This window comes from Apodemus sylvaticus, chromosome 22, assembly GCF_947179515.1.
Source record: "Apodemus sylvaticus chromosome 22, mApoSyl1.1, whole genome shotgun sequence".
In the NCBI taxonomy this organism is placed as follows: Eukaryota; Metazoa; Chordata; class Mammalia; order Rodentia; family Muridae; genus Apodemus; species Apodemus sylvaticus.
The window spans coordinates 17,717,442-17,733,168 of NC_067493.1; the positions used below are offsets into that span (position 1 = coordinate 17,717,442).

The 15,727-nt window shown below is 38.8% G+C and overlaps 1 protein-coding gene across 5 annotated transcripts in view; it reads right to left on the bottom strand.

Moving 5' to 3' along the window:
* Pan3 (poly(A) specific ribonuclease subunit PAN3) overlaps positions 1-15,727 on the bottom strand; it is a 114,205-nt gene that overhangs the window by 80,868 nt on the left and 17,610 nt on the right. For all 5 annotated transcript variants that reach the window (XM_052168560.1, XM_052168558.1, XM_052168557.1 and 2 more), the window contains exons 2-4: positions 12,137-12,258; positions 10,055-10,121; positions 7,784-7,854 (exon numbers count right to left, since the gene is read on the bottom strand). In XM_052168560.1, coding sequence (XP_052024520.1) covers positions 7,784-7,854; positions 10,055-10,121; positions 12,137-12,258 — 260 coding nt within the window. The remainder of the gene's footprint in view (positions 1-7,783; positions 7,855-10,054; positions 10,122-12,136; positions 12,259-15,727) is intronic.

Below are 15,727 nucleotides of genomic sequence, written 5' to 3' on the forward strand. Positions count from 1 at the left end.
ACTACACCTGGAGTGCCCAAGCCTTATTTCTAAAGGCTTATATTGTCTTCCCTACTAGATTCCTACAGCAGGACTATTACCACACTATCAACAAAACTGTCTTCAGGATTTGCCAAATGTTCTCTCCACACAAGGCGCCACTGCCTCTGGCTAAGTACCATTGCAGAACACGAGGCTGAATGTAGTAAATGCAGAGTGCAAAGAGAATGGTAGGCTAAAAACTACAGATTAGCAGAAAACCGAAATAATCAAGTGGGTGGTGAGGAAAAGGAAACAAAAACAAATGTTATGTGAGTTTTCCTTCAGCACAAGGCAAACATATCTTTCTCCTTCCCCTTAGCTTCTAAAACTCTCAGACAAGAGTAAAGAATTGTAATTATCAAAAAAAGAGAAAAAAAAAAAAAACAAAAAAACAAAAAGAGCCAATACTTGTGTTGCTCTTGTTCCCAAACAGCCTGAGCACTCCTTACTAATTATTATGAAATGGGGACATGTATGCCCTCTAACAAACAGCCTCTTCCCTCTATCCCCCAGCAAGCCAGCACCACAACAGGGTCCCCAGGGTCTTTGTCCTGGGGTCAAACACCCAGTGCTGCCTACAACATCCTTCTTTCCTTTCCCCCTTGCTCCCTTTCTAAGACATACTTTTTTTAACCTGGAATCAAGATTTTCTACAAAGATGACTGATTTTTATAGCTTACAAAATTTAACAGTTAAGACAATAAGATAGTGGAAGCTAGACAGTCTTACTTTTTGTCAGGATTTAGTTTTAAAGGCATCTTGAGTACAAGTTTTCAAGAGAAAAAAGGATGAAAATCTCTTCTAGAGTAGAAGTGAACAAGCGCGAGGATGTGGGAGTGCAGCTCACCACATCACACTCACCTGGCATCCCCAGAGCCCTGGGTTTCATCCCCATCACCATAAAAGACATTTTAAAACGATTATTCTGACTAATTTGACCAGAAGAGAGGCCGAAGTCTCATTTCTACATAGTACCCAGTATTGCCAGGCACTGCTCATTTACAGACCACACTGGAAAGAGTCAGGTTCTCAAGAATCAAAACCAAATGAAAACAACTGACAATACAACAGAGACAGGAGACACCCTCAAAACTGAAGGCTTTATAGCATCATAGCTTTCTGCTATTTAGAACCTTGACTTACAATTCAAAGCCTTCAAAGCCACTACTACTTAACACCTCCTCCTACCCCTATTTTACAAAATCTTTACTTTCCTAAGGATTTGGCCTGTGACTTAAGACTGAAGAATAGCTAATCTAATCCCTCACAGGGCAGGCTAAGTCTCTCTACTTATGCACTTTTATGTTGTTTGGGGTACAGCTATGGGGGAGAAGAGCTGCTTTTGAGACAGGGCCCATGTAGCCAAGGCTGCTTCTGAACCCACTGTGTAGGTGAGACCTTGAACTCCTGACCCTCTTATTTAGCACCGCCATGGTTAAAAAAATTTCATTCACTCACTCAAGATTTCAGTGTCAGCCTTTCTGTCCTTAGAAATAAATGAAGGGTAAATTCTGTTCTTTTTTTTCAAAAACATTTAGAATCTAGAGAAGGAGTGATGTCCACTTGTGTAGAAAATAAAAACTAACAACAGGCCAGTGCTCACAGCACGGAGTCCTTAGTGACCACAAAGCAACATCGACAACACTGCATACCATCCTTATCAACAATGACAGACCAGAGAACAACTTGCTGTCCCCAAAATGTTTCCCTTACCTCAAATTACAAGAAATCCCTCTAAATATCACATTCATAAGCAAGGATTTCTATTATTTGTACTATGAAACAATAACTAAAAAAAAAAAAAAAAAAAAACACATGCTCAAAAAAGTCAAAAGTCATGAACACAAGGCAAACATATCCCTTCACTTGATGTTTAGTGACAGTCCAAATCTATTATCTTCTGCAGTAACAATCCAAAATCCCTTTCTCCACAATCGATTGTTAAGCCCATTGACAAGAATGGCTGGAGCTTACTACACACTTATTTCCAAATAAGTATGCTTTCTCCCACAATCTCCTCTAACTCCAGAAGGTCAACCCTTAGTTAACTAAATGGCCTAATTATTTCAGTATATCTTTACTTATACAAAATAATTATAACATTATAATTACATTAATCATCAATAATTAAATTCATTGGAGTACAAACAGACCACTAAAACTAATTAAAGCCAATTTCGCTACACAGGCCTTCTTTAGATGACCATGTGTGTAGACCATGTATATATAGACCATGCTGGCTTCCAACCTGAGGCAATTCTCTCACCTGCCTTTGCCTTTGGGATGCTGGGATTACATCTAGGCATGGGCCAACAAATCTAAGGTCACAGTTTCAACACACCCATCCTCTGTGGTGCGGGGATCACAATCAGGTCCCCAGGTTTGTTACAGCAAGCAGTTTATACAATGAGCCATCTCTCCCCAGTCCTTTGTTTTGTTTTTTGTGAAACACAGTCTAAGGTAGCCCAGACTAGCCTAAAATTCCAGATCCTCCTCATTTCTCCTCCTGAGTATAAACCCACATATGAGTTATGCAGTTCTGAGGATCAGATCAACCCCAAGCATCATATATGCTTGATAAGCACTCTACTAACTGAACTATTTCCCCAGCCAGACATTTTTAAAATTTAACATATCTATATACTTGCTTAGTTGAAACTTTAAAGGAATCTGAGTACATTGCAAAATTGTCCTATGATCTGAAATGAGAAACAATGCGAAGTAATCCAGCTACATACTCAGAAAGAGATTGAGTTTCTAAAGTGCAGAGTCACAAGCTATAAAAGACTAAGTACTGACAAGCTCATGACAGTACACCAAACATCATACATCCATTAATGTGTTTAATATGCACGATTTTATAAAGCTAATGCCCATCATTACAGCAACTTGATGGATTCAAAACAAATCTTAAAAGAGGTTAAAATAAATTTTCTACACTCTCACCACTAACAAGGTCAGGCTAAAAACCCTGTTCTCTTAATTACAGTACCCTGTCTCTAAGAAACCAACCCTGCATCTTAAAGTACCTCTTAACACATCACAATCCAAATGTCATTTATCAAAACCTGAAACTCAATCTTACTAGCATGAAGGAATCAATAAGAAACAATAACAGATGATAATCAAAGAAATAAAGCCTAAAAAATTAACTCATTCTTCAAACATAAAGGGAAAAAATTAAGAACTACAATTAACAGATTGGTGAACAAAACATGGGTTGGCTAAAACCATCTTTACTAATTCATTCCCCCACATCTACATCCTAGGCAAACAAAAAGAATCACTATCAAGGCCCGCATTCTTGGTAACAGGTATACTTCATAAATTAAATGATCGCGGTAGGGTTCACTAAATTCAAGCAGATAATCTCATAATGATCTACTAGCTCTAAGGTCTAAGGCAAAAGCACCCACCACATATTTATTAAACAACTGTTGCTATATAAAAACTAACTCAAAAATCTCTAAAGTTTGAAGACTGGATGACAAGTATGTCCAATAGTGTTACATACTGTGTAAAAACTACCTAAGTTCACTTGTTTGGATATGATGTTTAAACTACACACTACTCACAACATAAACACACACACACACACACACACACACATTAAACAACCTCCAAAACAAAATGTGCTACCTTGAAAAATCAATCAAAAACAAAAAGATTCTTTCAGTCATGAATTTGAAAAAAAAAAATCTAAGAAAAAATCTTTCTTAGAGCCATATGCACACCTTTGGTCCCAACACTTGGAAGACAGAGCTAGGTGGATCAAGGTCAGCCTGGTCTACATAGTGAGTGTCAGGCCAGTCAGAGCCATGTAGAGGCCCTGCCCTCTCATTCCACCCAACTGCCCCCACCCCCGATCCTTGCACAAAAAAAGAAAAAAAGAAATTCTTATTTCAACACAAATGCTCACTGCACAAACAATTAAAAATAAAAAATATTCCCTAGAAAACAGGAAATTGTTTATCCTCAGTAAGCTTTGTGACAGGCACAGTACAGTCTTACGTCAAGCACTAGAACCAGAAGACCAGAACTGGGTTCAAACAAAGCAATAATCAGGGAGAATACTACCAGTAAATTGTACTCTCAAGCGAAATAATCCACAAGTAGCTCCACCAACCACACTACATCACAAAATACAGCAGGCAAGCTATGCCCCTGGGACCCACTTCTCTCATCCTGACTATGAGCTTAAACTCAGGAGAACAAATATTCCAAAAATCTTGGTGTGTCATGAAACTAACTTAACATAAAGACTTTAAAAGCTGACAGAAATGAACATGTCACCCTACTGATATTTCAGTCTTACTGACTGAAACTCACTAAAGTAGGCCAAAGAAATGCAAACATAGTACCTAAGGAGTATTTTTATTCTGGAAGAGGGAGAAAAATGAAGTGACCAATCACCCTGAGAGAGAAGGAAATCCAAGAGTATCCGACTGCTCCTGCTGCTCGCTCATCTGCCTAACTGACACCGACCATATGTGGTGGCTCTGCACCAAAAGCCACAGCACAGCAAGAAGCACTCAAGCCTGGAGCACCGACCGAGATCACAACTGGGTTCCTACATCTAACTTTGATAAAAGAATATTTTGTTTTCAAAAGATTTGACAACCAATTTTTACATCTTTGATTTAGTGACTCCACACCAGTAACCAAATTTAACTGTACCTTCCTTGCTGCTAAGTTTCTTCATGTATTAATCTCTAATCTCTAGTATATTAACTTTAACTTTTTAAACAAAAGTCATAGGTAGCATTTTATAGGGACTTAATTCTCCCATAGAATATAAAATTAAAATTTACTTCTCCTAATATCTATCTTGCCCAAGAATAATTACATGTATCTCATATTATAACCTTTTCAATTTATATAAATTCTTAATCAGGAAAAGCAAAAATATCAATGCTTCTCAAGCATAGATAAAAATCATTTTAAATCATTTCTTGTATAACATGGTTCTATTGATTTGTGTAAAACTAAAAATTAATTACAAAAAAAATAATTATACTATTTGATGTCACAGTATTAACAAGTTGCTACAAGTGCTTCTACACTCTGCTGAAGCTGGCTCTGCTCCGTGATTCTATCTGTAATGACCAAAGGTATATATAACTTCATATATGGAAATGTTCACGGATCTTCCCACATATCTAATGACAAATGATGGCTACGAACCTTTTTATACTACTTTTCACAGCATATTTTACTTCAATAAGCTCCTAAGAATACTAGGATGTCCACCTCTAGTCCCTGTAAGACTTTGCTGAGGCCCCTTCCTTTCTAATCATGGGTACCTTTCTACCTAGATGACTTAGCCATCTCCAAGTCATCACTATCAAATATCTTTTCATTATGTGTGCTCATGGATCTAGAGAATTCGCTGTATTCCGCAACCATCAAATACTTTTAAGTTGGCACTCATTAATGTGTTCACATACTGTAAAGACAGGTGACTGTTGGGATGAGCCCACCTGAGATTCTGGAAAGTAATTTACCTTACAGGCTATGAAATAATAGTGAATGTCCTACTATTTGTTCTAACATTATTTTAAAGGATTAGTGAGTACGCTATCCTGCTTAAATAAGCAGGTAATTTAATTAAATAATTTTAATTTGTATTTACTTCCACGGAACTGCATCATGCACATACCCACAGAAATAGCACATACTATCTCAAACCACTGAAAGAACCCCTCCCAATCTGTCCCTCCCTCCCACATAAAATTAAATGTCAACAGCAGCAAAGGGGATTTTCCAGTTAGATCTCAACACTTCTGATTTTCAGACACTGCGGGATTTTAGGGATTTTAAAGATAAAAGACAAGCATCCAGTTTAGGAAGTGCCTAACAGTGTTTCAGAAATGGGAAGATTACAATCTTTGACAGACAAGGTCACAGGGTTAGAAGTCCAAGGATCTCTGAGAAAAGTGGTTCCTTCTACTATTATTCTGCTACTACTGCTACTACTAAAATGCATTCTAAGACTGAAGGCCAGGCAGGGGAGCTCAAGCCTATGACTCTACGTCTCAGGAGGTAGAAGAGAGTCACTGCTAGTCAAAGGCCAGCCTGGGCTACAAAGCACTGAAATCACATACTAACGTTTCCTTTATTGTTTTCTTCTAAGGAAAAACAAACATAACAAAACAAAACAAAACAACAAAAAAAAAAGACAAAAAACCCAGACATGTGCTATATTTTCCCCTTAAAATCTCCATTAATTTTTGCTATATTTTTCAAAAACAGCTATAAATAGTATATTTCAGCTGTTTAAGATACAGCCAATTAGGCAGGCAGTGGTGGCACACGCCTGTAATTCCAGCAGGGATTACAAGGAGGCAGACACAGGCGGATTTCTGAGTTCGAGGCCAGCCTGGTCTACAGAGTGAGTTCCAGGACAGCCAGGGCTACACAGAGAAACCCTGTCTCAAAAAAAAAAAAAAAAAAAAGGTACAGCCAACTAATTTAATTTTCATAGGAATACTTTTATATACTCAATTACCATCCTAATTTCTATTCAGGTATCAGAAACAACACTTACTATAGCTAACTTTTTTTAACTAAGAGAAAGAAAGCTGTTAATAAGACAAAGGGAAGTCTTCTCTTTTTCTACAGAGAGCTCTAGATAACTCATCCCCAAGTAGTGGTTGCTTTTCTGTCATTGACGGCTTTCAGTGCTACTTTTCACTATCACCACCACGTCTGCTGTGTCCACCTCTACCACATCCCAATCTATGAGAAAGCGTGTAAGGCAAAACTAGCTTTATTCTTGGGGAAAGAGTGTTTAAATATTGCATTAACTACCATCAAGATCCTGGATCTAGCTGCTACTGGTCCTAACCAAATGACTAGCTTCTCTGACTACTGGCATCAGCATGGCTCTCATTCAAACCCAAAGGCATCAAAGTATTTGTTTCAATTTGCCACAAAATAAGTCCTTATAAAACTCTACAATGGTCTATAACTTCAATTCCAAACTATAACAAATTAAATCAAAATTGTAACATGAACAGGTTTTAAGACTTAAGCATGGTGGCACATAGTTATAATTCTAGCACTTGGGAAACTGAGGAAGTAGTGTTGTGAATTCAAGTCCAGCCTGAGCTGAGTAAGACTGTTGTCCCTGCCCTCCTTTCCCATACCCCCTCCACAAAGCAAAATAACAACAAACAAATTCATAGAATTTTAATTAAAATTTAGTTCTAAACAGCTGGGTCAATTATGAAAAGTTGCACATCTTAGGTTTGTTTTGTACTGAGTACAAATTATGGAAAACCCTTTGAAATTTGGTTATAAAGAAGTGTAAAAATGTGCTAAAATGTGGTTAAAGGGACCTATACTGTATCATTATTAACAGCAACAGAATATAGAAAAATAACAAAAAGCAAGCAAAGGATTTCATCCCTTTGCGTAAAATTTGTCACCCCATGCATATAGACCAAAGAAAATACCGCGTAAGAGAGGCGTCATCAGGCCTGGTGGTGCTGCATGCTACAATGCCAGCACTGGGGAGGCTTAGGCAGGAGAACCATCATAAATACAAGGCCAGCCCGAGCTATGCAAGATCACAACTCAAAAAGCCAAAAGCAATGACAGAAAGCAAAAAGATAGATAAGGAGAAATTTAAGTAAAGGCAAGAAGAACACTCAACCCATACATGAAGGTCTTACTCCCACTAAGGAAAATGCTGGTAGTGGGTACCCAATGTCACCTTTAAACCGCCATTTAGTTGTACTGGAATTCCAATTTCACCTACCTTCCTTCTCTGGGAGATGCTGAGGGCACCGAAGTCATTAAACAAGGATGAAGCAGATGAAGTCAGAGGATCTGGAAGGCAAGTCACACAGGTTTCCAGACAACTCAGGTAACAAGCAAGGCTGATACATGTTAACCTGGCAGTGCTTCCACAGCAGCACAATGCTGCCCAGGAGAGCAGCAAGCTCAGAGCTCACACACCTGAGTGTGCAATGCATGAGACATGATCTGATGATACTTCATCAGCTGTCTACCCAGTCAAGTATATACCTCTACATGAGAAAGCATCTGCTTGGTTAAATCAAGAGAAAAGTAAAATATAATAGGTAAATCCTTTTAGTCACATGACTACGGGTATAGTTTTGAGGGAAGTCTAGTAAGAGTAAACACTTATGTTAAGGCTGAGTCCTTGGGATAATAAAGGAAGTCCAAGAGATCAGGCTTAGATTAGACAGAACAGCTAGGCCTTCAAACCCTCTACTCTACAGATTACTCCACTGTTCTAAGTTTATCAACAACCTTTTTTTTTCTTTCTTTTCTTTTTTGTTTTTTGTTTTTAGGATTTGGTTTTTTCGAGACAGATTTCTCTGTGTAGCCCTGGCTGTCCTGGAACTCACTCTGTAGACCAAGCTGGCCTCGAATTCCAAAATCCACCTGCCTCTGCCTCCCAAGTGCTGGGATTACAGGCGTGCGCCACCACTGCCCCATTACCAACAGGCTTATAACATGCTTGTTAAGTTTTTATTTTAAAAAAGAAAATACTCAATGTTACAAAACAAAATCCAAAGCTTTTATAAGTCAAAGTGCCAGTGCTCTGCAAACGTTAAAACTCTGAATTATTTCCCACTTTACAAATCAGAATTTTTAAAAACACAAGACATGGAATAAAGTACTTCATCTTCACTTCTGGGCACTGATAATCTTATTATGTATGAGATCCCAAAGCCTGTATTAAATGACCTCACAACATAGTAAACAGATTTTCATTTAATTTCTCTGCCTTCTTCTAGCTGGAGTTTTGTGGTGGAACTGTTTGCTGGTGTTTAAAAGATTTAAATATGAAGTAACTACAAAAAAGAAAAATAAAGAACAAGACAAAATGTTTTTATATGATATATAAATTTTAGGCATTCAAAAGACCATAATTTCTTATACTTCATTTGGCACCTTGCAAAGCATTTAAACAATATGGAGTACTAAAAACACAGAAATGCTACAAAAGTATTATCTTCTTTTTCTTTCCTTTCCTTTCCTTCCTTCTTCCTTTCTTTCTCTTTTCTTTTTTGATTTGTCAAGACAGGGTTTCTCTGTGTAGCCCTGGCTGTCCCAGATGGAGCTCCATAGACCAGGCTGGCCATGAACTCAGAGATTCACCTGATTCTACCTCCCACTCTGGGGTTAAAGGTGTGTACCACCATTGCCTGAGCACAAAGAAGTTTCTAACATTAAATCTAATATTAAAATGTTTCTTTTTTTCTTCAGCAGAAGACTGAAATTCCTAAACAGTATAGGAACTTTACATACAAAAAATACCTATCAAAAAAAATAATCATCATGCAAATTTTATCCATTATTAATTTTTAACATTTTTTTGATCTATGATACTAACATATGTGTATGTGTTCTCTTTCTCTCTCTCTCCACACGTACGTATGTACACGTACACACACACACACACACACACACACTTTTAACCAGGGAACACTTTATAATTTTTAAAATAATTCCATTGCTAAGATCTATCTAAAACAAATGATTCAAAGTACTGACAAAAAGGCAAGACAAAAAAAATTTTAAACTATTCACATATAGCCCTCTAAAATGTGACACTTCTTGTAAAAGAACTGTAAGAGCTATGAAAATAAACAATAAGGGGACTAGAGAAAAGGCTCAGCAGTTAAGAGCACTGACTGCTCTTTCAGAGGTCCTGAGTTTAATTCCCAGCAACCACATGGGGGCTCACAACCATCTGTAATAGGATCCAATGCCCTCTTCTGGTGTGTGTCTGAAGACAGCTGCAGTGTACTCATATAAAAATAAAAATTAATCTTAAAAAAAAGAAAAGAAGATTTAATTCATATTAATCAAGTACCATGATTAAAATGTTTAATGTAATCTTAATTATTCTATTTATTAACATGAAAAAATAGGTAATTTAAAATCTTGATTAAGTTTTATTTTTAATACCTATTCATAATTTCTAAAATTATCTACTGTGATCATTTACTTTCAGAGTTACACACACACACTAATACATACACACAAATCTTACCGTGGCCTGTGTATGGCTTGGCACTGTCATTTAGAAGGCTTGGGGAGCTGCTACTACTAGTCATTCTCTGAAAAATAAAATATACATATGGAGCCATTGAGGAATAAGGAAGTAAAAGCATTCAATAGTAAGACTGAACAGCCTAGGTTGTCTCTTCCTTTCCTTTTTAGTGCAGAAACTGAGTAAGAAGTCAAGTGATCGTTCACATCACCGACAAAGTCATCTTCCCTCCTACACATGCCAATACTACTGCTTAGATTACACCTCCAGTACAAAGACTCCCAGGAAACACATCAAATTCTTTCTTACTAGTAAGATATTTTAAAGATGATGCTACAGGCCTATTTTGAATTACAATTGTGAAACTCACTAGCATGGTTAGACAATGAGTTTCCCTGTCCATACGACATAAATTCCAGTACTCGTTCAAGCAGGTAGACTATGACTATATGAAGTCAATACATGCTCTAACATCTCTCAATTTGTATTTTCCCTCATATACTGTTTGCCAAACATAGTCTCTGCTTTCCTACCTCATTGCCTTGATGTGTAATCTAGAAGGTCTTTAAAACCAACAAATATGAAGCTAACTCAGTCTCTGAAAAAGTAATCCAAGAATTTCTCAAATCTAGCTTAAACCTTGTGATCCCAAACTTAAGTTACTTGGCTTCTTATTCAGTTTCTCCATCATTAAAAGGGGAAGCAGAAGGGCAAGTTCTTGAGACAATTTTAATATAAAATTATATATACAACATGCATGATAATACACACGGTGTAATCCTAGAACTTGTAGAAGCAGTAGTGAGGTGATAAGTTCAATCAAGGTCATCCATCCTTAGTTATGCAGGCAATTTTTGACTAGCCAGAGTCACATAAGACCCTATCTCAAAATTACTATACATTAATTAATCACTGAAAAATAAGGCATTCAGGAACGGGTAGAAAGCTAAGCTCTTGCTCGACAAGAATGAGGGCTTAAAATGGAATCTCTAGCACCTATGTAAAAAGCCAGACATGACTTAGCTTACTGTAGCACTGTGGGAGGGAGACAGGTGGATCCTGGGTGCTCTAGCTGGCCAGCCTAACCAGAACAATGAGCTTCTAGTTCAGTGAGAGATCTCATCTCATTTCAAAGTGCTTTAGAAGAGGCAAACAACTGGCACAAAGCTCTGGTCTCCAGGTATCATGCATGGTACACACACCTGTGCCATGCACATACACTAAACATACACAGGAGAGAGAGGTAACTTCTGCCCATGACTATGCATGCTTACCTAAAGGCTTAAAGTCAAATAACCCAAAGGGGCAGAGTGACATTGAAACACCAACTTTTAATAATTAAGTTAAAAATCATTCAAAACGTATGGACTTCTTAAAATCAGTTCAGCACAAACAGGAAACCAAACAGCAGGTGTTTTAGCTTCCTATTACAGTCATAGGGACCAGAACGGCACCACAGAATCAAGAAAGGGCATGAGACTACTCTCACTATTGTGACCAAGTTTTCAAAAAAAGAACATTAAAAACATTTCCCAAGTTCATTCTAGTTCTACAAGATTCTTCTTCATCTATCTACAAAATGTCCTCAGTGTCACACACAGCTATGACAAAGAGAAAAGTCAGCTGCAAGAAAGCAGAGTAAATTTTAAAGATGCAAAAGCAATGTTAACTTCACTCAAGAACTCTGGCTTCAAATTTAACAGCTTTAATCTAACAACAGAAATGTGCAGCAGAATACTCCTAAAAGAAAGCAAGCTCATGAAACTGTTAACAGTCCTGCTAGCTATCTGAAAGGTTAGCAAGATGGTTGTTGAGTGGGAATGAGAGATTTCTTTTTCAACACTGATAGCATATGCATGTATCATCTATTTAAGCTTTAATTAAATACATACTACATACATGCAACTGATCTCCATCTACTCTCTACACACCCGACTCCATCACTCTTCCCAAATCCTACCTGGAAAGCTGACTCCACCCCTAATGACATCCAGCATTTCACCTGTCTCTCACCTCCTAAAGTCTGCCCTCCCACCCCAACAGTGTTGGAAAGGGTGAGGTCTCAATCCACCCTGAGAATACCTGCATTAAGGGATACTTTGTTTCTACAGGGCTTCCAAATCCATTGACTCCAATAAAGCTGGTGCTGAAATAGGAATCTGTGAGACTTGTGTCAGTTAAAGCACCTCCATCCATTCCAGGAACTGAAAGAGAAGGGAGATGCAAGTATTTACAATTATTATAAGGACAAAACATAGATTTTCTTCTGTTTCTAAATAAATTTCAGAGTCCCATAATCTGTCACATGTTTATTTGTTTACCAGGTCATAACCCAGGATAAGACTGAGATTTACTGACACTAAAAAGCTGTTGTCATTTGCTACCTCGTCCCCAAGACAGGGTTAATCTCTGTAGTCCTGGCTGTCCTGGAACTTGTTCTGTAGACCAGACTGTCCTCAAACCCAGAGATAGGCCTGCCTCTATCTCCCAAGTACTGGAATCAAAGGTGTATGCCACTGCCGGCCAGGAATGGTATTTTATACTAATCACCCAGTAGACACACAACATGAAAAAGCCCACAATTGTGTATCTAGCTTCTTAGTCAAGTTCCTTTCCTTTAATTTAGCAAAGAACAGGAGACACCTAATCACAATCTTTGAAGTAATATAAACAGAGACCAGTTTGTCAAGTCTGTTTTCTCTTTCACAACCAATCTCAGTCTTACAGTACATTTGAATTCAGAGAGAAACTGTGAAGGCCACAAGGGGCTGCAGTACCAAAAAAAAAAAAAAAAAAAAAAAAAGGCCCAGTGTTCTCTCTTTGCTGACTTTAAGAAAGAAATGTAGAGGACAGTCAAACTAGCTGGGCCACAAGTACTGGATAAGATGTTTTAATAGTCTCGGGACTAGGCATGCAGGTCTTATGTGTTAGACCATGAACCTGAGCTGATCTGAGTAGAGTTACTGAGAAACTTAACAGTCCCCACCTAAAATACAAACTGCTCAGTGGTAGACTGCTTGCCTTGCATGCAGGTGGCCCTGAACTCTATCCCCCACACTGTACAAACTAGGCATGGGGATATATGCTTAGAATCCCAGAATTCCATGTGGGAAGTTGAAACTTGAGAATCAGGATTCAAAGTCATCCTCTACTACATAGTTACATGTAGGATACATGATCCTGTCTGGAATGGATGAATGGGTAGATAGGTAGGTAGGTAGATAGAAAGAAGGAATTACCATGTAATAATTTAAAGTAATTATGACTGATGGGCAGGATTTATTTAAAATATCCTGGCATTCTGGTTCTGGCAACACAGTTCTATAATCTCAACTATTTAGGAGGCTGAAGCAGGGGGATCACAAGTTCAAGACCTACCTAAAACTACATAACAGAGTGAGCTCAAGGCCACACTGACCAACTCAGTGGGATGCTGGTGTCATACTTTAAAGGAAGTCAGTCAGTTATGGTGGCTAAGGCCTTAATAACACAGCACTCAAGAGACTAAGGCAGGGCCGGGCGTGGTGGTGCATGCTTTTAATCTCAGCACTTGGGAGGCAGAGGCAGGCGGATTTCTGAGTTCCAGACCAGCCAGCCTGGTCTGCAGAGTGAGTTCGAGGACAGTCAGGGCTACACAGAGAAATCCTGTCTCGGAGAAAAAAAAAAAGAGATAGAGAGAGACTAAGGCAGGGAGCCATCCTGGGCTACATAGTGAGTTTCAGATCCATCTGGGCTGTAGAGCAAAACAAGCAACCAAACATTAACAAAAATATGCAATTAAAATCAAAGGACTGAGAACTTGGCAGTAGAGAACTTGCCTAGCCTGAGTGAGGCTGCTGGTTTGTTCCCTAGTATGTATGAATACTCCAGAAAAAAAAAGTCTGAAGCCTCGAGGTCATTATACACTCCTCTTTACTTCTACAAGTTTAAAGTATGTCTTTTTTAAGGTGGTAGACAACACTGAAGCATGTCCCAGAGTCCTCAGGGACTGATCTACGTAAAGCTGAAGAATAATAAATACTCTTAAGAGTTGAACACAGCTGGGTTGGTGGTGGTGCACACCTGTGATCCCAGTACTCAGAGGCAGAGGCAGCCTGGTCTACAGAGTGAGTTCCAAGACGGCCAGGGCTATACAGAGAAACCCTGTCTCCAAAAAAAAAACAAAAAACAAAAACAAAAACAACAACAACAACAAAAAAAAAAACCCCACAAATTCCAAAAAAAAAACCCCAAAAAACAAAACAAAACAAAAAACAGTTGAACACATTCTGGGCAGCAGTGTCAGCAGAGAGGTGCTAGGAGAAGTCTCTCCTCAGAGCGAGGCCCTCACCATGCCAACTCACAAGAGAAACAAGATGCCACTTCAAAAAGATTTCTGTTGCTGCAGCAGGACAGCAGCCAAAGACCCACTGTGAATCACACACACACACAGAAGCTCAGACCAAATGATCACAGGAAGTCACCATAAAACCTGGCCAACACAAGGCTGTGAAGTTACAGGAAACAAAACAAAACCAAACCCTTCAGGTCAGATCTATGCAACCCTTGGGAGATGCTGAAAATCCAGTGGGTCACCAAACTGTGCGTGACAACTTTGGATGTTGCAAAAAGCTGCAGAGTCTGGGCCATCATGCTCAACATGGACCCTGAAGGAATTGTAGGAGTATAACCATCTGAGACTGTGATGTACCAGCTACAGACGAGGACAGCTTCCATAATCCAGACCTCCAAAGGAAGAAAGAGAAGCCAAACCCACTCATAGCAGAGAAGTCCAGCAACCACACTAGTGAGTGTCATACCCTATTTTCACCAAGCTCTCACCTCCTACATACTCTCATTCATTTACCCCAATGTCAACAGTTCAGGCTAGCCCACTTCTAGCCTAACCTAGCCTATAATCGGCTTGTTCTCTATCTCCTTACTCTTTCCTTTTTCCTTCTCCTCTCTCAAGGAAGGCAGACTGATCTGGTTTACAGGGGCTCTTTGGCTCAGCTTACAAGATGGCACTATTTTACATTACTTCAAAGTCTGTCTGCACCTCTCTTCAGACTGCCTCTGGCCAACACCCATCACCCACACTCTTTGCTGCCGCCACATTTTGCCCTATGTATTTATGTGCCCCTCTTCAATCCAAAACTAATCAACAGTCTTACCATTAATTTTAATTGTTTTTTTTCATTCATATAATAACTAACTGTGAGAAGCAGAGAAATCTTTGAACTCATAGAAAAGCACTAGGGACCCAGGATTATTAAACACACAGGGTTGTCCTTCAGAGGGAGGGATGTACAACCTGGTTTTTGCCCAGAAGGCTGGGTGGAGATGTAACAGCCTGGGGACCTCCGTACTATCTGTGTGGCTCAGACCACACAGAATCCTTCCCCAGACACTTAGTAAGATGTCACATGGAGTCAGTCCATAGAATCTATCTTTATAGAAGATGTCACGTGTACTTTACAAAGAGTTCTGGTGGAGCTTTGTCTAAAGTTTATTGTGCACCCAAAATTGAGTTATCTATCATCAGAAAAAAGTTTTCTGCCAAACTGTGCTGTGCTTAAATATGCGTAAAATAAACGACTTGGGGTCAGATTCTGGAAGTTTGACCTAACATCAGCTGTTGAGTCATATTAAACTGAACCACCTCCTTGTCTCCCACAGATGGTTACTCTGGCT